Raw genomic sequence first — 23,450 nt, forward strand, 5'->3', positions numbered from 1 at the left:
GCTTTTATTTTTCAGATGTAAGTCCTGAAATGGTGAGGCACATTCTTATCTACTTGTCTATATGAAACCTGTGCTGTTTTCCTTTGGCTCTCCTAGTCATATTTACCTTCACTAATATAGATTATTACTCAAGCTATTTCATTCTCAGAACTAAATGGTCACATCACTGTCTCAAGACTGATACTTAGATCTTGTTACGGCAACTCTCTCATGACATAGTTAATCTAAATGGAAGCAGGGACAAAATCAATCTGTAACTGATAATTATTCTAAATGCCCAACTCCTGGCCCAGACTCAGCTGACTGCATTGTTTATGAAGGTAGGATAGACACAATTTTGTGTCCCTGTTCCTGCTGTGTCTCATCAGTGCTGCTGAAGCACTGGAGGATGTGTTTGTGTCTGGTGGGCTGTTTTTCAACTTCCCATTTTGCCAGAGATGGGGTAACTTCTCCTGCAATTATGCAGGTGGATTGAAGGAAACTGGCAACCTCTTAAGTGAGAGCTGTCCATTTACTGCAGTGCAGCTGTGGTGGTGCACAAACCATGTCATGCAACGCTTCCACCAGGGAACAGAAGTGGCATCTGTGTGCATGGCGGCCCCGTGCACAAATGCACTGAACACGTACTTGTGCAGAAGAATCACCCATTCCTCAGAGACTGCAGCTGTTCCACACCATGTACTCACTCCTCAGGGGCTGGCTGTCGCAGAGGAATTTTGGACAGAGATGGGCAAAAGATGAAAGCAAAACTGAACATAAAATGTCACCCTTCTACCTTTAAAAATAATTACAATAAAAAGTTACCTAACTTAAATTTATTTGTAAAATGCTATATAATATATAGCAAGAGCACATCAGTATGACAAAGTACCACTGTTTGGAACCAGTAACAACATATTTTCTATTAAAGACTAAAAGCAGCACATTTCAGAGCAACAAAACTTCAGTGCGCCTTTACAAAAGGAAGAAAATCAGTAAGGCACTTCCTCGAAGGTGCTAATAGTAAAAGCACCAGTATCCTTTGAGGCAATACAACAGTAATGAAAACGTTAATTTTAAACAGACTTACTATGCAAGACAAAGGCCTGGATGCTCCTTAGAGCAGCTTATAGTAACACTGGTCTAAGCCAGAACAAAGCACAGCAGCATAGTACCAGAGTTTGTATTTTATCATTTTGCCAACATTATTAAGGAAAACTAACATGACCAGGTTCAAAGCAGGGCAGCAGACGGACCTCCTGCAGTCATCAGAACATCCTACTTGTCACAAGCTTGTTACTAAACCAGTAAAACTTAATTGGAATGGGCATAGCCCTTGTGGCTGGGCACCTATCCAGGCTTGGCTGTGCCCCTTCCTGGAGGAATCTGACACTTCTGTCCAACAGGGAGCCAGGATCCCACCACAAACATTGCTCTCCAACATCTCCAGAAATACTGGGGAGCTGGGCACCCTCCACGGTAAGCCCAACAGGCAGTGGCTGGAAAACTCAGGAACCACAGCACTTATAGGCTGTTGCAGTCATCTTTAGTAATACTTTCCCTAAGAATTCTTGTTTCCTATACAATTTCAGAGTTCAGTAACACTCTACTTACTGAAACGGTTTTAAAAGTTACATGTGTCTTGGCAAAGAAGAAAAATACCCACAACTCAAGAAGTTAGGCAGCCTAGAAAATGGGCAAATTCTTCACATTCAATGTACCCGTTTAACCTGGCCCTCTCTTTTTCTAACAAAATATCTGCTACTTTACACTCTATACATGAGGAAATCTAGAATTTTTTCTTAATTTAGGACTTACTATATGAGCATACTAACTATACTTGAAGCCACATGTTAAAACGTCTTTGGATGTGCTGTAATAGCAGCCTTTACATTTTCAGTAAACATAAGTTTGTTCCAGTGAACCAAATATATTAATTTCCCATAGTGAATATTTCTCTATACTACAGCCCATAGGTCCAAGTTGTATACCCACATACACACTGCATTCCTGTCCTTTATAAAATAAGTTACTGATTATTCTGGTTAACTACTCACTGACATGATTGTAACTCTGTGGGGTCTCTCCCATATTCAGTTGTTCCCTTCTAGCCTGAGGCATACTCCCACTCTCTATCCAACACTGAATTGTAAGGATTTAAAAACAAAAAACAAACAAGAAAAAACAAAAAAAGGTTTTGAAATACTCCAGCTTTCATAGGGAAAATAATATTGGAGAGGGAGGAGAAATCATTCTGTTGCTTGTTCTTTTTAAAATTGTGAAGAAAAGACAAAACTCTCATCATTCATCCTGTATCCTTCAGAGATGGCAGTGCCAATTCCAGTGTCCAGAATAGTGGCCAATTTAAACATCATCCTCTCTTCATTGGGTTTATACAACCAGCGGTTCCCAACACTGCGTTAACTTTTCTTCATTGACTGTGTTGACAACAACATGGTCACAATCATACTGTGTGCCTCCTGTAGAGAGAAATGTCAGAGGGGAGGTTATCTTTGAAATAAGAGACAAATACTCTAGGTTTCAGAAAAGCTCTAGTAAGGGCTGGTGTAGACAGTTTCTCTTTGACCCATGGCTCTGAGAAGGCAAATGTATTTTCATCACTGCCTGCTTCTGGAATTTATTTTTGAAACACTTCTTGAATTAACTGGGATGAGTCTGCCTTATTCTCTCCACCCCTTTAGCAATTCAGTTTCTTAGCTTTTTTAGCCTGGATGAATAAGGAAAGAAACACTGCAGTACAAGCAGGTGCAGCTCCTCGAAGACTGTCACTTCTCAAAAGTCATGCTTGACTATTCAGTTTTCCTGAAACAGTTGTCAATTGTCACTTGGCTCTAAAAATTAAGATGTTTAGATGATGAAGTAAGTCCTGCTGCTAAAAGACAATACACACGTGACCATGTCAGGGACAAGGTCTGGCACACATTTACTCCTTGCCATTATCCTTTATTTTGACCAGATGAATCACAAGTCATCATGCACAATGTACCACCCAAAGTTCAGCTGTTTCCACTGGCAGCTGAACATACCTGAATGCAAAATAGAAACATTTCTTAGAAGAGTTTAATCTACTTATGCAATGCAATGCCAAACATGTTCTCATAGAAGAGCACCATTAATATTCTGACTTAAGAAACTGGGAAGCAAAGACACATTTGACTGGAGCTGAAAGTCAGAATTTATTTTTTTCCCTCAGATCTAGTATGTACTGCAGAAATGTAGGACGTGCATTTCTTGTAGTACAACACACCTGCAAAGCAGGTGGTATTCCCACTGGGAGTAGCCATCTTTGCCAACCATTTATACAAAGCACCAGGACACTCCCACAGACACTGTCTTTTTGTTCTGCACCCCAGTTGCCTCACCCTCCCTGACTGAGCAAAAGCCTGGCAGCTGAAAGCTTATGATGAGTGTAACATACTGAGCTATGTAGCTTACATTATTTTTTGAAGCTCCGTTATCACTGTGAGTGCAAACTTTGTTTTTAAGTGGTGTCTGATAGAATGCAAACATATTAAAATGGGCAAAGGTGGGATTTTTTTTTCAGTGGATAGAGAGACTATTTACTTTGATATAGCATAGTACTCTGAACAAGGCTTTATGCTATGCCCGTTTATCCACAAGGTGGCATTGGCAATTGCACAGTTATGCAACTGCATTAATTTGCTGAGGAATTCTTTAACTGGACAATTTGTGGTCCAGAATGGATCAGCAGAGTTGGCAGAAACAGGCAATTTTCCTACTAGGCCTTCTCAAATAAAAGCTAAATCTATCTACTGTTTTGTATTTACTGTACAGATTTACTCTGTTTTAAAGCTAAGAGTGCATTTGTACTTCCACCACTGGACCTATCCATTGTAAAGTTCTTCAGAATACATAATTGCTTTTAACATGATGAACTGAAGAAAAGGCAATGCAGTAGTATTTCTCCTTGTTTGGTGCAACTTAGAATGGACTTTAGAAAAAGGTACGCAGTCATGGTGATTAAAGATTCTCCTTGATCTGGAGTGGTTTTGCCAAGTTTGTAATTAAAGAGAATTTGTGACTATTCCTGCCACAGTTGTATTATGATCAGACATCAGATAACCCCGATGGCTCAGTGCCAATAGTCCTGCCCGGCTAAGGCGGGTGATTGTGCCACTCTGCTCTGTGCTCCCTTGAGTGAGCAGCCTCACCTCAAGTTCTGTGTGTATTTTTGAGCACCACAATATAAGAAAGATATAAAGCTATTAGAGGGCATCCAGAGGAGGGCAACACAGATGGTGAAGGGTCTTGAAGGGAAGCTGTATGAGGAGTGGCTGAGGTCTGTTCAGCCTGGAGGAGACTGAGGGGAGATCTCACTGCAGCCTACAACTTCCTCATGAGGGGAAGAAGGGTAGACACTGATCTCTTCTCTGTGGTGACCAGTGACAGGACCTGAGGGAATGGCACAAAGCAGGGAGTTTTAGGTTGGATATTAGGAAAAGGTTCTTCCCACAGAGGGTGTTTGAACACTGGGAAAGGCTCCTATGGAAAGTGGTCACAGCACCAAGCCTGACAGAGTCCAAGAAGCTTTTGGACAATGCCCTCGGGCTCATGGTGTGACTGTTGGGGTGTCCTATGCAGGGCCTAAAGTTGGGCTTTGATGATCCTTATAGGTACCTTGCAGCTCAGGATGTTCTGTGATTCTAAGGGTTCAGTCCTGTTTAGTTCTAAAGTGCTGACTGTGCTGTTTTTCTGATTGGTTTGGGTTTTTTTGGGGGTAGTGGTGATTGTAATTGAAATAACTAATGTCATAGCATCAATTAAAAATCAATTTTAAAACAGTTTAAAATTAATAGAACAGCTATAGAAAATGTTTACTCCCTTCACCCAAAAAAAGCAATTGTGTAAGAACATTTGATTATGCTAATTCTGCTAATCATTCAATTTGTTAGTTTTTTAGACCTATGAAGCTCTGAAAACAAAGTTCAGAAACAGTATTTACACAAATCAAATTACTATGACAAAAGTGACTCCAAAATATACATCAAGTGCTCACAGACCCCAGGCTGCTATGGCAGAATTTCATGCTTGCCATATAGGCATAGCCATTAATAAACAAAAGAACTCCACCTTTTTGCATCTAATCACATCACTATACAAGCCTGCCTTTGCTTTCCTAATATCCTTTGGCTATTGCATCTACAACTACTATTTAAGAAAATTTACACTTGTAGAAATTAAAGTTAATGAGAAGTTAGGTTCTTGCTTCACCATTTTAAATAATCATATTCACATTGCCCAAAAATTAACTGAGGCTATCTACAGTGAGTGGACACTAAGAATACAAGATAAGCAAGTACTGTGAGTTACTAAATTGTATGTAGGAGAAATGAAATGAAGTCTTAGGGCCTGTATAATTCAGGAGGTCAAACTAGCTGATCGGGTCTTTTTTGCTTCTAGATTAAAGCAACTAAAGCAGCATCCTTAATTTATAGGGACGTTTAGTGTGTATCCCACTGCAAATACCATGTAATTAAGACCCAATGTAATGAGATAGCATTTGCTTACCTTTGATATCTAAAACCAGCTTGGGTTTCATCTTGCTGTAAATTCTGCCATCGGGACTAATATGCCAATATTGTTTGTCTTCATTCCGCTCAAATGACAGACCGAGTTTAGAGCCAGGAGTTATAAGATTTCCAACAATTGTCAAGCAGCAATCCTCTGCCATCTGTGTCATCAGAAAGGCAACAGCAATTATTCAAAATGGCCTTACTTCTACTGTCCACTGTTTGTTTTTGTCAAATAGGAGAGATAACATCAGGTGAGAACAGAATTTAGGAATTACTTTCCCTCAAGGAATCTATTTTTTGCCCCAAACTCATCTTTCTTTTGTTCCTGTTTCTGCTGACACTTTCCGCTACATGGGAACATTAAAATAACTGTGCTGTATCAGATCAAAAAGAACAATTACCACCTGTCTCTAGCAGTGGCCAATAACTGAAGATTACATTGATACCATGGAAGACTACATTGACTGTACTCATATATGCAGTATGTTCTGGTTATCTCTTCCAGGCTACAGCAATTGCCAGCCCAGAGACTCTTCCATGCATCCTGGTATCTTTATTGCTCATTTTCTGTCCCATGTGTGAGTTTATTAGTCACTACCCACCAAGATCCGTGTAATCCTTTTATGTGAACACCGTTGTGTATTGTAACCCTTCCATACTGTGGCAAGCAGTTCCAAATCATAACTACCACTATTTAAAAATATATATAAATTAAAAATAATTTGATAGGCGACTAGTTTTATTTGATGCTCTCCTCATCCCTTGATTATTTTAAATGATGTGTTGGCCATGCTATGTTTTTAGAGACTTTTCAAGCACATCATCCCTCAAAGTGTACCCTTTCTGGGCTAAAAAGTCTTTGCTATTTTGTCTCTATCTTGCATGGAGGCTCTCCATTTCCTCTGAACTTTATTTTTTTCCCCACTCATTTCTAGTTTTGCAGTAACCTTTTCATATATAGGACATATCAAGTCCTGCACAGTATCAAGTGCATGAATTTCACAGGATATCACAGTAATATTTGCTTCTTTGTTCAACACTCTTTCTAGTCACTTGTATTACTTGATTCCAAACATCTGCAAATGTCTTCTTGGTTTAAAAAAAAAACAAGCTGGCAAAAACTAAGCTTATTTCAAAAGAGATTCAGGCTGTATTACTAAGTAGCAGTTAATTTTTCTAGATAAACAGTGATTTTCAGTAGATCATCATAAACTGCATCTTTTAACTACTGAATGCATGTCTGCAGCAGACTGAACACTCATCTGTCATTATTAAAATTAATTATTTTTACAAGTACTTTTGAAAGCACTATTTCTTGAAAAAGTCGTACTTCTGATCACAGTCTAGAATTAAAGAAAGTTGATTTAGTTGTGAAATTCTCACTTGTATCAGAAGCGTTCTTTAGTGGAACTAGGAAAACTCCGAGCTTAGATATTAGATCTACTAGAACCACAGAACTTCACTCATCTCCATGAAACTCACAAAGAGTAAGGAGACCTGCATTTATGTCTGTTTCTGAAAAAAGAGCAGAATGACTTCCATATCTCGCTTTCTGGTTATCCGACATACTTAAAACAGCCCTTCCTTGAAAACCCCAGGCACAGCTCAAGTTCACATCTCAGCCACTGAGATGACCCAAGATTATAGGAAGATGCAGGTTCTTCCAGTGACCTATGTCTGCCTCTGTGCAGCTAACTACCCACCCAGGAGCTCAGTTTTCTTTATAGTAAGTGATAACCCCCAACTTTTGGGTTGTGCAAAATGGATTTACTGCCATTCACCAGAAAGAGCTTTCTAAGAGGTAAGTCACTCAAGATCAATGTTGCCAGCTTACACTCTGCACTAAGCTACCTGATTGCTATACAGCACAAGCTGTGTATTTTCTGTGCACAGAAAAATTGCTTTATGAGATACAGAAAAAGGGGCAAAAACCAAAAGCATTTATCCATAGCCATATAATACCACACTGTCTCAATATGAAAACATTCAGTGGCCTGTTTGAGAAGCACCATCAAAAGAGAAGTCTTTTGTATGTCATATTAAAGCTTTTAGCTTACTTTGCATCATTTTGCTGTCTGCATAAATCCCTTTTACAATTGCATGTGTCCTGTAAACATGTCCGAACAATGCCTTAGCTTATTAACAGTAAGATTCTTCCCTCCAGCATAAATGACATAGTTATAAATGGCTCCTTTGAAGTTATACAATCCTATAGAAGAAGTTCACATGATTCTTTGCAGTCAAGCTGTTGAACAGTATTAAAGTAACTTAATTTTCTTTTGGCTGGCATCCCTACCTAAGACTGTTCATGCTTAGACATTATATGAACTGTGCATACTTCTGCTCACCTCAATGACAATTTGCACATGTTTTATGGACTGTGAGAAAAAAGTAAGGCTTCGTTTGAAAACTTGTACAGAGGAAAGGAAAAAGGATGGATTTGACAAATACAGGGATAACCAGAAAACAAACAAAAAACCCCCCAACAAAATAAAAACAAAAAACCATCCCACCCCTAAATGGCTCAAAGGAGTGGGATTTTATCTTCAAACTTGCCTAAATGCAGAAGAAGATGTTGTCCTAGGGTGACTTTAGGATGTTTGTATTCCTAATTGTCGATTTACTCCCAAATTTGCCCTAAACCAGTACAAATACCAGGCTACATTACACTAACTGTCCCACTGCAAGGTATGCATAGTTCATAATATTATCTGGAAGAGTCTGTACTTTAAAGGTCTCCTCTGCTTTGATACTTTTGCAATACTTTCTCTCAAAATCTCAATTACAACAACAAAGTATCATACAACTAGTTTGTGTCACCTGAAAATGCTAGAGTTGATTAATACAGAACAAAACCCACAAAAACCAACTCCCTACAGAAAGATTACATTATAGTTGAAACAGATTAAACCTATAAAATAAATTAAGATGCTGCAGTAGGAATTAAATCCATAAAGCCCTACTACTGGAGAGGAAAAGAGAAAATGCACATTGAACCCAAACCTTACCCGACACCGTATGAATCCATCTTGATAAACCCAGATTTGATCATCTGAGTCTGTGTCTTCTGCAACCTGTATTCTGAGAAGATTCAGATTATCTAGGTTTCCATCAGCTGACATGAATTTTCCTGTTTCCTTGTTTCGAAGCCTGAAGTACACACGTTTCTGCACAAAACAAAAGAACCCTTTAACCACAGTCTCAGCAGAGAACACATACTGCTCTGAGTTAACTTCAGAGCTGTCACTTTTAGTGCTGAACTCCAAACATCCCTCTTTCTTTCTGAAAGCTTAACTTTTTTATTTAAGAATTTAATTCAGAAGCCCATAAACATCTGGACAAAACAAGCTGTGAGAACTCACCACTCTGCATGGAGAGTTTTAGGCTTTCCTATGCACTGAAATTAGCATACAGTGGAAAGCTACAATTTTTTAATTCAGAGCAGAACTAACTTCCCTCTGGCAATTCCTTCTGTAGATGCCCTTAGCTTTCATTAAGGGTGCACTTGTGTGGCCTATTACACGTGAACACTTCTGTTCAGACAAGCTCTCAGCAGGGCAGTCAAAATGCATTATTCCTAATTCTGCTTAAGGCTATACAAAGACAAAGCTATGACAGCAAGCAAATGCAGTTGGTTACAGGTACAAGTAACTTATGAATTAGAAAAAGCTGTTTCTCCAATGAAATATGGCTCAGCAAGAACCTCAGATGGTAAAGCTCCCAGGGCTGCTGCACCACTGGACAAGATCATATGGTCTTTATTTAGAGAACAAAAAGCATGACAAGAATAAATTTTGCATTAGATTCACAAATTATCCTGCCAAATAATACGCAGGGAAGAACTTCCCCTCTAAAATCAACACAAAATCACTACTAACTGAAGTACCTTTTTTTTAACCAATTTTCTTGTTGTTCAACAAATAATGCAGGTAGTAGAGACAGCAGGCCAGCAACCAGTCTGGGTGCCAGTTATGAAACAACTTAAAATCATTTATATATAGCAGTTACAGCCATTATTTATTAATCCTTAATTAATCCTTACATGCTGTCTTCTGTACTTTGGTTTAAAGGATGCTTAATGAACAGTTTAAGCAGTGTAACTGCAAAGCCATGTAGCATATTCAAACAGCTTTTATTACATGCAAAACTCTGGAGGGATTTCTTTACACAATTGCCAATGCTGAAGTTTGTCACATGCCTGTGACAAGGCTGCTTTCAACTGCATAATATCTCCCCAACCCCAATGCAAGATATAAATTAGCGCTTGATGAGCTCATGTCAAAGCCCACTCACCTGCAGTAAAGGTCTCAGAGAACCTATCTGACAAAAGCCACTGGCTTTATACCAGTCTGGAATTTCTTTTGGTGTTAACAACATCTGACGTCCCCTGTAATTACTGTGTTCATAAATTATCCATCTATGAGGAGAAAAAATAAGACAATGTTTTAACTGCCAAATTCTGCTTTGGAATCAATAAATGTTTTTAAGAGAAATCTGTCCCACAACGTAGTAGTGTTTAGCTTTGGAAAGCCAATGTTACAAAGACCTTCTTTGTAACAGACTTTAAAAAATAATAACATCCTGATTTAGATCAGCCACACTGAGATGAGTACACAGGAATTCAAATTTTAGAATCCTATTATTTAAAAATTACAAGCTGAATGAAGCAAAGCATTTTCTTGGGAGAACCCAACTTTTAAATATCTTTTGTTTTCAAGAGGCACTGACTCCTCAAGGACCTAGATCTATATGCTGTAAATGCTACATTGCTGCAGGTGTAGAACCAGCTGGTTTGTGTATCTGAATTTGGACAGGCCTGGTTCACTGGAGAAAGTATTACACTAATATGAATGCAGAAACACACACTACTATGGATGCAGACTGGAACAAGCAAATACTGGAAACTGCAACAGGGTGAAGTTCTCTTGGGTATTTTGATAGAGGTTTCATTTTATAACATCTCTCTTCTTTCCAAATACCTGCAAGGGGGTGGGGAAGAGACAGAGCAAGAGTGCACATAGGAAAAATTTGTTGAGCATTCCCTAACATGCATCCAACTACCCTTAAAATCATACATTGAGTATAATTTGTTGGAACCCAACTTCTGATTCTCCCTTATTGGCACAGCCAGTGAATTATGTCTGGGCTTCAAAATAGGCTGCCATACAGTGCAATTTCTAGAGTTTTCTCACAGTGATGTGCTGGGACTGTCCAGTAGCCATGGAGGTTTGAGTAAATGAACACTCAATATGCCTTGTTTTCAGGTTATCTCCTTCCTCTGATTGATTTGTCATCAGACTTCTCCATCCAGAAGCATACTCACTTTAAATTTGTTGCTTTTTCACTGCCTAATACACATCAATCCCCAGGTATGAAATTAAAATAATTATAAATGGAGGTCTGATAGCAAAGGAAGGAAAAGGAAGAGATGAAACCCTCTCCAATAACGAGGCAGCAGGGGCAAGGAAATTGTAAACCCTGTATTTTGACACATTTCAGCAGCTGATACTGCTATAATGAAATCAGAATTTTCATTATTTCTAGCAATCCATAAAAACCCCCCATGTATATACATTGGACAGGAAACACACACAATTCACAATTCCATTACCTGGATCATGATATTGGCAAAGAAGTAGCTTGATGTTTGACTTCATGTTATGGAAAGTGAGAATCAACTATATTGTGGTTATGGTGAAAGCTCCTGAAACCTGGGGAGGCTCCAGAATACTAACGTGCCTTTTCTTAGAATCTTTGTTTCAAAGTTCAGTTCAATGTGCTACGGAAACCCTTTGAGCAGCTTATCCAAATGGGAAAATGGTTTGCTCTACAGATTTGCTAATTAGCTATCCACTTGAGGGCAGTCTTAAGCTACCCAACAGCATCCCTCTAGCAGACACCTTTGGAAATAAACATCTTCAAAAGAACACATTTAAATGCAAAGCAACATGAATCTATCATTAAAAACAAAAAAAACCCCAAACTACAAAACCCAGCAAAACTGGGGGCAAGTATCTTAGAGGTAGAGGTTAACAGGGGAAAAACCAAAAAGAGAATTTAACAGATCTGCTGGAATCCTAGAATATAGGACAGTAGTTTTAAAAATGCTTCAAAACAGCTTTTAAACTTCATCACAGACTACTTTTTACATGATCTTCAAGGATACATTGAGAGACCACAACTGCTTAAAAACAGCTGCCAAATCTAACTGCTAGATTCTCATCCAAGTCCTGAAGTAAAAGGGACTATTACTACTAACACCAAAAGAGGTGAGATCATGGTTTGATTGTACCTCTGTGTCCACAGCAGAGGTTAAAGGATGACCATGAAGACTTATTAAAAAACATTTTGAACTTACGACATAGATCACAATCCAATATTTATTTTTTTTACGACTGAGACCTAAACCAAGAGCACAGAAGTTGGTTTTAAGGATGCTATCCAAGCTGATTTTTATAACATGACATAAGAGAAGACATGAGTTTCCTTGAGAGCTTTATTCAAATTCATTTCATCTCCTAGCACAGGACATGAGTCAGTGATAACATATTGTTGAGACAGGATATGAAAAAGCTCTGTAAGATGAAATAGCATTAATGCACTACACATGGTATGATATTCTAATTTTACATTCTGTTGTTCCATTACACCTGTAAAGTTGAGTAAGTACTTCATTCTAAAGAATCAAAAGTGATTTTAAACTTACATGCCACCAAGGACTTGAACTGAAGCTATTCGAGGATTGTATCCCAGGAACTGAAGATTTAAGATTTCTGTACTGAATTCGATTTTCTTTCCTTGGAAGCCCGTCTTTTCAAAAAGAGCTATGCAGGGCTCAGACAGCTCCTGCAAAAGGAAGATAAGTGCTTTTATAGGATGTTGGAACTCCAGATGGTGACTGTGAAGATCAGTACCCCTTTTATATCAGAGGTTTCTTCTTGATTGTCTAAGATCAAAAACCCTGAATGTTTCTGCTCTTCAATTCTCTACTTCAACTTGAAAAGTCATAAAAAACCCTTATACAAAATACACAAGAGATCTTCTTGCATGGAATGTAGAACTTCCTTATCTTCAGGCACAAAGACCTCTGTGGCTGATTCTTGCACAATACCTTAAGTATATTTTAGAATACATTTTAATCAATGCCATATCTTTCTTCCATTGCGCTAATCCCCACTCGTGGGAATTTTCATACAAAGAGCTGAATAGACAGTAAGATAATATTGATTTTTACAGCTTCAAATGATGACAACCTTGTCAGCACTGCTTATCACTTACTGCATTAATTTTTAACTTTTACAGTAGGTTACAGCAATTTCAATCTTTGACTAGACAAAAGACTCAAGATTCATACTACTGAGCTAAAATTCATGACAAGTGAAAACTGTAACATTGGAATCCTCCAAATTGCTGTGGGGAGATGATTCTTCTCTGTCAAAATGCTTCTAGTGTCAGAGGGATTCTGCCCACATATGAAGCTCTCTGCAACACTGAATCCAATTTGAATGTCTTCTAGAAAAGGAACCTTGGACTCTTTTTTGTGGGGCAAGGCATCTGTGGTGGACTGAAAATAACCTGTCATAATGAAGGCCTTCCTGTGGAAGTTGGGAGGTAGGGTTTGAAATTCCCCAGGGTAAAGTCAATTAAGCCTAAGTGTCCTGGTGTTACAGTGTACACTCATAGACAGAAATGACACTGCCACTCCCTTTCTCACAAATCTTCCAGCCAGCGACTGCATAAAACCAATGCTGCAGCCAGAAGAGCTCCTTCCTTCTGGCATGTGTTCAGTGCACTCACACATCAACTGGATTGGGAACACCTGACATGACGCAAAGTCTCGACAGACTCCCATCCAGCCTCAGGCATGGAAACAGGCCCTCCAAGGCACAGCTGGCTCCAGGCATGTGTGGCAGCTCATATATGCATGCTTCCATGTGAATTTATTAGGCAAGACCTCCCGTCTACCAATTTCTAAACTATGCTTAAATTCCTCTTTAATCTTCCTTTAGATGTTTACGGGCTCAGATTACAGCGTTGCACGAGTGTCACCATTACCTGTGCAGCAGTCCAGCTTGTCACACAGCAGCTGGGCTGTGCTTCCTGATGGCACACATGCTGCTGGGCTGTGGAAAATGCCAGAAGAGGCCTTTTCACTTTACTCCAAAATCAGAGTATGCTCAGCCCCACCATGAAAGGCAACACCAATTAGATTTTCATGCATCACCATGGGTACAGAGCCCAACAGGACCACTCACACTGTGATGATGTCCCAGTGCCTCTGAACTCTAAGCCATTTTACAAACTGGCACCTGTCCTCTAAGACATGCAATTTCTCAGGTAACAGCCTTTCAGCATCATGAAATGCTTTAGAAATAATCTTCTTTCAAAGAAAACAAACAGAAAAGGAAATCCTCCAATTGTCTGCCTCACCTGACACTGGGCATTTTTTTTTGATTCAGCAGCAACATTGTATATAAACAGTGAGAAATGCAAGGTCAGCTCATGAATTTTCTGTCAGTACTTCCCATGTACTGCACTGTACCAAGCTGGTGTTCCTGCATATCTACATTTAGTTATTACACAGAGCTTCTGATTAAAAAGTAATTTCAGATGACTGTTCAAGTATAAATCACATTCACAGCTGTTTTTTATAATATGCTCAGGAAGAAGAACATGTGTCAAATTCAAGGAGAAATGCTATTTTCTATCTGCAGCACAACCATGTGGAGCATGCAAAGAAAGCACAACCAAGATATAGTGGAATCTAACCTCCAAAACCCTTGAGCTTATAAACAGCCCTTAATATAGTTTCATAAGTTCCCTGATTCAAAAAAGCCCTTTTAGCTTTCACTTACAAAAGTATCAAATATCCTTTTAATTTCCTTTTTTTATGGTCCCTTATAAAATGATCCCTCCAAACGGGAGTTTAACTAGATAAATGCAGTAACATGACAGTAAAATAGTAAAGGTGCTTCTTATGTAGAAATGTAATGAAAAATCCTGAGGAAAGCTATAGAAATGGCAGATGGTGGGAATTAAGGAGTTAAGACTGGCACTGCCAAAATAAGTCTGACGGGTGAAACCAAGAGCTAAATAATAAGGTTCAAACTTTTGGAAAATCATGAAAAAAACCAAACAATATAAGTAGTTAGACAGAAGTCATCATTCTTTCTATTCTGGTTTGCTAATGAACTAATGAGCAAAGTGACCCATTCTCCTCCTCTTCACAGCTAGGGAGCCTCTGAAGAAGGAAGCAGCAGCAGCACATGATTTGCAGACAGATGCAGTTCTGTGCTGCTGCCTGAAGTGTGATAAAATATAGGGCTAGAACAAGTTTCACAAGTGTAAAGCACTTAAAGAAGCACAGAACTGGCATTTCTGTTTTAACACAATAGTCTTTGTCACAAATAGTAAATCTTTTAAAAGTAAGCTGATCTCTCCAGCTTGAAACAAGCATTTTAAGCCCAGGAACTACTGACATGTACAGAAAAACTTATTTTAATTCATGGTGATTACACACCAAGCTTGGCTAGAAAGAATTCTATTGTTTTTAGTAGGATCTATCTACTAGACAGCCAAAGAGTTCAGAAGGCAGACATACTTGCTGCAGTTGTTTGTTTACGGAGTACATCGGAATTCTCCAGAGTCATGAAAGAGGATGACACATTTTAGCTTTCCTTCATCAACTGCTACACCACTGACAGGTTACCAAAATTACAGTGGAGTGCAATAAAGTTACCAAATTCAAAGAAGAGATTTAATTGTGAACTCCTCCTTTTTTAAAATGAGTACTATCTCCTCATGTTGCCGTAAGTTCCTGGAATCTTGACCAAATTACTTTGATCTTAAAAGATACTTGCAGATTCCGTAAGTGATCCATCATAATGATTGGTTATAAGCTTGAGCAAACTCATTCCTGGCCACTGATGAGTTACAAGATATGTAAATGTTGTTTAGTTTGTATCCACCACACACAACAACGCTGCCTGATTTTGCTAAATAGCATTGGGTGTTGCTTTACCTTATCTAGCAGGGTGCATTATTTTGTGATTAACTCAAATTCCATTGTCCTGATGATAACAGCAGTGTCTTATAATTACATGTATTTCATGCAAAGTTGGTTAATTAAGCCTGCTTTTTAAATATGCATCAAAAACAAGGTCCAAGGTACAGATATTTCTTCACACTGTTCCACCACTTTCTCAACCCATTCTAAGTTGTCTCTCATACCGGGCAATAGACTTGACTCTTTACAGAAGTTCTTTTATAAGTTGTTATTAAGAACAGGCATCCCAGGCAGTTGCTTCTGTAACATCTTCTCCTTTACAAAACAGCACAGAAGCCAAGAAAACCTGACTAACTGTAGCTAGGACATTTAACTGCTATTGCACATAAAAAAAATCCAAACCCAAACAAACAAACAACTCCCACCTCAAACCCTCTTCTGTTGCATGTGTGCCCTAGAATTTTTACTGTTGCAAAAAATGGGGAGTCATCACTGTCCTTATCTTTACAATATTTCTAATAGGTTTTACTTACAATATTTATGATCTGTAAAGATTTTAAAACTGTTTGGGTTGAACAACCCATTGCTGTCAGATTGGGATAGATTCCTTCTTCCAACACATACTGGTTACCGGCAAATTCCTCCTGGTCATACACTATGCAGCTGCAGAAAAAAGGAGAAGAAGTTTCCTCTTAAGACATATGTGCTAGTAAAATGCAGATGCATTATTTATAATGTTTTGTCCTGAAAGATTGATGTGTAAATGGCAAAGCATTGTTCTCTGTAAGTCCCCATATATGAAACCACCTCGTGTTAGAAAGCTGGTTGCTTTTCTAAAACTTCTACCATTTTAGTAATTTTGCAGTATTCATTCAATATAACTTACCTGCCATCTAAAATTTTTGAAGACTTCACAGCAAATGAATCAATACATCTTGTGTTTTTTTCAAATATTTGGCAGTTACCCTTGAATTCAGGCTCTGAAAATAACTGGACCTTTAAAAAGTTATAAACATATTTAGGAAGTTTATTATTCTACCTTCAGTTACATCTCTACCATTAATTCTATAATTAGATAAAAAAATACTCAAAACATCCAGACTTCCTTGGTTACCTATGTTTGTCACCTCTTCAGTGTTACAATCCTTGCTCAAGAAAGCAAGGTAACAATTCCAAAAATTACTTCTGGCTGTAAACCACATAGTGACATACAAAATAATTAGAACAACACCAGCAAGTCTAACTCCTTGCTCTATCTGCTGTGTAAGATGTTTAAATTCCCACAGAATGACCAGAGTAGGCACATATTTATTAAAGAGTTATAAAAAGTTTTCTTTTATATTATCAATTGCTTAATCTCCAAAATGCATACACTTCACAGTAAATGAAAACTCTCTGCCTATCAGAACACTAATGGTGCATAATCCTGGCAAAGGACTCAGACAGCATGCCAGGAAGCATGGTATATATTCCCAGGGTAGATGGGCTTTATGAGCGCATTACAGCTATAGACAGCCTCATGTTGGTTCTGTGTCTGCTCAAAGGATTAGAGAGGATACATCCCCCAGAGTCTTTTGCCCTTATTATTAAAAAGAAAAAAAAAATTCTAAACAGCAAACTTGCTAATTTGGCTAGAGGATAATTAGCCATGATCACACAGAAGTCATTCACATTACAACATGCCTACCAGCTTTATTCATTCTTAATAGAGATAGGAGTGTGGGCAGGTACAGCATTCTCCAAAGAGGAACACGCTGACGATGGATGCAGCCTGTCAAAACCACTTCTTTGTTTCCTTAGGATAAGGTCTTCCTTAGGATAGGGTCTTAATAGGCACATAATGTAAAGATGCAAATAATTTTTCATGCACACAGCTGAAAATAAGCAGCCTTGAGATTTTTATTCCCTATAGTTTATGCATTATCCCTAATGCAGGAGATTCCAGTGAAGCGTGCTTCTAATCAGGAGTAGCAAACCAGGACAGCTAAGAATTGTCTCTTTAGTTTTTAGGGCTGTGATATACTCACCACTTTGACTGAAATAAAAATAAAAATAACTTTGTACAGGGACAAACCTGAAAAGGTTCAGAATTAAGAAGCATGAATAAAGCTGCCCATTAGCCTCACTGTCAAACTACACATTAGTACTTGCAGAAAGGAGACAATGCAATGTAGAAATATATTAACTCACTGAACAGACAAGTTCTCCCTGCCATTTCCTTCCCTTATGTTATTGACAAAGATGGCATTAACTTTTAAGCACAAGTCAGCAGTATTTGTGAGTGAACAACTCCCTTCAAGTGCAACCACCACTAGCAAAACTCTTAACCAAAGAAACACGTTCGAAAGAAATTAAGTCAGTTGTATCAAGAACATCTCTGTTTGTAGAGCCCTCAACTCAGTAAGAGACTGCAAGTCCTGCACCTCTGCATAGAGGGCTGTGGGCTCCAGCTCCTAAGAACAATCACTGATACCCCAAAACACCTCACTTGCTGAACCAAGACATTGCCAGTGCCCTAAGGAAGTTCTGATGCAATTGTGTATTTAATCCCACCTTCCTAGTGTCTTAATGTGCCTCACTCAAGAGGTTTGTAAAGTAGCCTTCCTCCACCAGCAGTTCTCACTCCTTGTCTGACTAGTTAGCCATCTATGCAAATACCTGAGTGTTCCAGTGGACAAAGAGCCACTTCTTTATTTACATGTTACAGACACTACACACTATGTTTCATGTGCTTAAAGAAGTATCTTACCTTGACTTTACCCCTTTCGCTTCCAACAATATCCTGTAAAAGTTTTGAGGGGGAAAAAGGGAAAAAATATTTTTAACAGTGATAAAATAACATACAAAATTTACTATTAATTATTGTTTAAATAATGTAAATAAACTGAATTTGATAGAAAAAGTAGAGTTCCAAATACTCCCAAGCAACTTGCAAAACAAGTATAAAATTAGCTCCTTACCATAACAATGGGTTGAACTGAAGATATTTTGCAATTTTTTCCTCCCCACGCCTCAATGCTGGGATACAGCCCTTTAGCCAGTATATACTGCTCTCCTGTAAACTCAGCATTCTCATAAGCCACCCATCTAAAAGAGAAAGAGGAGGAGAGTGGTTGGTAGAAGTCACACTACTTTTCCAAAATACAGATGTGTATATTCATTACTGTCATAATGTAAGTACAAATAAAAAGTTTCTGAAGTGCCAAATTGTGATGTTGTTAAAACCCTAAACAAACCAGTGCATCTGATAGCGCAAATCCCATGCAGATTTTACTACCTTCTTGCACTATGTTGATACAAATCAGAGTGAATTAGCTAAAGCAAGCCACAAGTTCAGACACATCATCTGCCACATATCCTAAAAGTTATCTCCAGTAAGAATATTTCAAAATATTTTACAATTCTAATCACTGTACCAAGGTCAAGTTCTCTTTAAAAAAAAAAAAAAAACAAAAAAAAACACCACAAACCAAACACACCAGAGAGAGATCAGAATATAGCTTTTTCAAAAAAACTAACTTTCAGAGTAATCTGGGTAGTAAATGTAGTAATACTGCCTTTTAATGTTGCCTGTAGCTATGGCTCAGTTGTTTTTAAGGAAATACACACCCCAACATGATGTTGAGCTGCAACAACAGGCATATATGCTAAGCAGAGGAGACTGATCCCTGCTAGGAATCAGAGAGAGCAAGCAGAATATCCTTAAAAGTTAAGCATTAAAACCACCACAAATTTGACCAGATCAATGTATTTAAATGCAAAGCTGTTATTGTAACTACTCAGTTGGATCTCATGCTTGACTTAGGCCACAAACTCAGGTCTGCATCAAGTCTTCTGTCCCAGTCAGAATAATACGCCTCTTTAAAAGATTTTCAACTTTTGAGATGATACACACTTGAAGTATTGGAAAAGCAACCAAATCATTTCATACACCTCTCTGATGTCCAATTACTCTTGCAGTACTTTAGGCCCAATCTTAAATACGTGCTAGCAGTTAGTCTTGCTAAGCATAGTCTACTACATTCAATAAATCTTCTGTTACAGTGTTCTTCTAGCCCTGGTTCCATACTGGAAGTCCAAACAGAGCACTTCCTGCATCTATGCTACCTTTGATTTTGTGATAAGCTGCAGAACTTGTCTTGCCTTTCACTGCTATACTTCCCAAACTTTTCCGTATTTATGCTCTGACTTTTTTTCCTGTTTGGTTGTTTTTTGAGTGCCCATATGAGAACAGACCACAGCAGCACCAGCATTTAGTTCATTATATCTATGCAAGAATCAGGACATCTTGCTGATTCTACAAGAAAAACTTCTACTCAGAGTCAACCAGCTTTTACTTTTAGCCACTGTGGCACATAACAACTGTATGCTAGGTTATGCCAAAATCCACTTTCAGTAGGCTCAGAAACTTACTGAGTTTCTACATGAACAAAAATTTCATATCATAAAGCAGTAAAATGATTCAGATCTTAAAACTTGCAAGGGAAGACACCTTTCAACATCAAAATTTCCCATTAATTTTCTATGTGTCTTGATCAGTTGGATCCTACTAAGCTGCAGTTTTATTCCAAGTACAAATGCCAGAGTCTCTGCAGATAGAAGAAGTGGGATAATCTCAAACTGAAACAAAAGTGCATCAACATGTATGTGCCAAGAGTATGAACTTTGTTTTACTTGTCCATGGCAAACACTCAAACAGTGATTCACATTTATCACTATTCACATCTCTTGGTTTGCCTCAGATATAATCAATTATTCCAACTTGTTACGTACTAATTACTTACAGCATATTTCAAGGCCCATTTCAAAATCACCTCAGAGTAATTAATCAAAGAGACATTGGTATGTACAATAAATTGAGCAGAGAATTCAAATGTCTCAGGTGTGTCTATACCTGTACACCACATATACCAAAAGCAGTGAAATGAGGTTTCTTTCAGCAGGCATTCATTAGATTTTTCAATGCACAAATGCCAGGATACAGCTGTAGTGCATGGTAGTTTTACTTGATTCAGATCTATGGAAACTGGTGTTTCTGATATAAAGTAAACTGTAAGACACATCAGCAACCTCCTGAGAATCCCTGGATAGCAGTTGTTTAGTTTCCCCCATCTGAAAACAAGCCTGAATGCAGAAGTAATCAACGAATCTCACTTGCACATGTTTACATTTAAATAATGGGATTTAAATAATTAAGTGCCACTTTTCCATGCAAGTCAGCCCATGCAGTTAGACAGTTCCTAGAGTCAGGGCTTAATGGTGAAATACTTGTGCTTCTCCACTTCATTCAGAAGCCCATATAAGCTGCTGAAAGTAATAATAACATCATCAAGGACAGGCAGCTGAATTCAGTACCAGCTAAACCTGTCAAACCTCAAGATTATCCCTAGGAAGGAGCACTGCCTTAATCCAACTTCTGACTTAACAGAAAGGCCTGGAGAGCAAGACATTGTCTGCACAGCTGAGCAAGAGAGCCACATTCCAGCTGCCAGGCACAACAAAAACTGAAGTGCTGCTTTGCAGCATGGCAGCAACCATCCTGCCCCACAGGGAGCAAGCTCTCCCAGCACAACAGATTTTGTAACCCGTAGACGTACAAACTGCTTTAGTGAGGCTGAGCAACAGCTCCATCCCAGGGTGCTGGAGACCTTTACTCCTGGGCACCATCCATGCCCCTGAAACCAGAAATAGCACAAAGTTTTGATTATATATTGTTAGTACTATTACACAGAGAATCTTTCTCCAAAAAAGAATGACATATAGGAAGTGCAGCTCCAACAGGGTCTGAAAGTACAGCCAAGAAAATAATCCAGACACGGGCAACTCATCAAAAATCACATTTGCCCTCAGTTAGCTCAGGACTCACCTTGTCTAACTTTAGGAGGGAGGTCAGAAAGTTAACTGGCACTTGCAGATTTGTACCATAATTAACAGATAAGATGAGGTAATAAAATTCTATTTATAGGAAAGTGAGAAAATGGGTGCATCGTGCTCCTTTGTGACTGTGATTCTTAGTATGCCAGGGACCTGCAAGATTCAATTTTGTGACTCCTTGAAAGGATTTTTTTCTGAATATCAGTTCAGATATATAGAGAAGTTAAACCTTTGTTTAAAGTGTTCTCCAATGGGGTAACCAGGGGTACTTGTCCTTTTCACCTCCCAGCTGTACCTTTTGTCTCCAGTTTTACTCATGTTACCTCCCTGAGTGCATCCAGGTTAAATTTACTACCTTCTGGTTTCTGTATATGACCCACTCATGACCTAATTATTTCCTTAATATCACTCACTATCCATAAGTACTCTAGAAGCAACCCAATCTACGTTGTGGATTAATTACTTGAAAACTAGGGGAAAACCAGGCTGATAACATGACCACAATAAACAGATGACTACATAAAATAAACAAACCTGGGAAAATTCTTCCAGCTAGTTCAAAAGAAATCAACTAAAAGACAAGAGCTTCTTCCGGAGTTCTGGCAAAAGTTTGGTGTGTTTATGGATAAAGAAAAGGCACATTTCAAACATGCAGTTCCTGTGATTTTGATCACTATTAAATAAAAGCTTCAAGAAGGTTTTAAGCAGAAGGGAAATCAAAATGGTACAACACTTGATTTTAGTACTTGCTGGAACTTGTAAAGGGTGTTACCTGTTGCTAGTAAATAGTTTCATTTTCTGCCACTTCAAATTCTGCCAGTTTGGAAGTAAAGCTCAAACACTACTTAAAAGAAGAAAGGCCCCTCCTATTTTCAGGCAGTCTGGATTGCTTTCTTCCACTCTAACAGCAGAAAAATAATTTTTGAATTTTATGTTTGGCCAGTTCCAAAAAATGCTCAAGGGCAAAGCATTTTCATTTTTAAAGAAGTATTTTTCGTTTTTCAAGAAGTCAATCCTCATCTCCCTTAGGACATATTTTTCAGGATGTCTTTACAATGGATTTAGGAAAGACATGAAAATATGGCTTGGAAACATGTTTAGAAACATTTAGAAGTTTTAATGCAGCTAGGGCTAAACTACCCCAAAATGGAATAGTCACTCCCCAAATGCAGAGTTGGGCTGTATCGAGCAATACAGTTTAGAGCTGCAGTTGAGCTCAGAACTTGTTCAGAAGTATCTGTGCACTGCAGTGTCAGGCCTTCTTTTCTTTGATATACCCTTTAAATTACAGAGCAATCAAATTAATTATGTGGGAAATACAGATCATCTGTTATCTTACTGCTCTGCTTACCTCAGATACCTGTAGTTAATAAATTGCAATGAAAGGTTGAGGGCTTCTTACATTTTTGACTTATTTCAATTAAGCATTTTCAATATGATGCCAGGAAGGTTACTTTGAAATATTATGGCAAGCTTTTATTGAATCTGTCACAGTTCACTATGTCATCAGCTGCATTACAGTCTAAACAGCTCAGGAAATTGCTCAATGGATTATTCATGGCTCTATGACAGATTCCTTGGAAGGAAAGATATAAAAAAATCTTCTACCTGAACAGACTGTTAACACTTCAAATAAGCACTGTATTGCCAAACATGACTTCACACAGATCATTCAAACTTTCTGACACATAAACATATAGTAAGATCACCACAAACCCCCCAAACACTCACCACCTCTCTGGAAACAGAGGGGTTGTACAAGACCCTTAAGAGCTGAGTGCTAACCACCTGTTATGAGCAATACATCTGAATTTTTTTAAAGCTTATTGCTACAAATTACATCTTTTGGAGTCTACAAAGTGAGATTACAGGAGCAGTAGTAGAGTCTGTGGGACAAGTTTTGTTCATAAAGACTTCCAGCCATCTTTGCCATTAGAGTACTAAAGTCACTCTTAATTACTAGAATACTCAAACTCACGTATGATTCCTATCTCAGATGCAACAGACACATTTACTAGAACAACTACATCAAGGGC

The 23,450-nt window shown here is 38.3% G+C and overlaps 1 protein-coding gene across 1 annotated transcript in view; it reads right to left on the reverse strand.

Annotated features, from left to right (window-relative positions):
• Positions 1-868: 868 nt before the first annotated feature.
• The window catches only part of CRYBG1 (crystallin beta-gamma domain containing 1), a 65,906-nt gene continuing 43,324 nt past the window's right edge, over positions 869-23,450 (reverse strand). Inside the window, exons 14-22 of the mRNA XM_083856606.1 lie at positions 18,501-18,627; positions 18,290-18,322; positions 16,427-16,536; positions 16,074-16,203; positions 12,241-12,380; positions 9,828-9,951; positions 8,543-8,701; positions 5,530-5,692; positions 869-2,459 (exon numbers count right to left, since the gene is read on the reverse strand). Of these exons, the coding sequence (XP_083712732.1) occupies positions 2,371-2,459; positions 5,530-5,692; positions 8,543-8,701; positions 9,828-9,951; positions 12,241-12,380; positions 16,074-16,203; positions 16,427-16,536; positions 18,290-18,322; positions 18,501-18,627 (1,075 nt within the window). The 3' untranslated portion in view covers positions 869-2,370. The remainder of the gene's footprint in view (positions 2,460-5,529; positions 5,693-8,542; positions 8,702-9,827; positions 9,952-12,240; positions 12,381-16,073; positions 16,204-16,426; positions 16,537-18,289; positions 18,323-18,500; positions 18,628-23,450) is intronic.

Source organism: Zosterops lateralis (assembly GCF_965231275.1).
Source record: "Zosterops lateralis genome assembly, chromosome: 3".
Lineage (NCBI taxonomy): Eukaryota > Metazoa > Chordata > Aves > Passeriformes > Zosteropidae > Zosterops > Zosterops lateralis.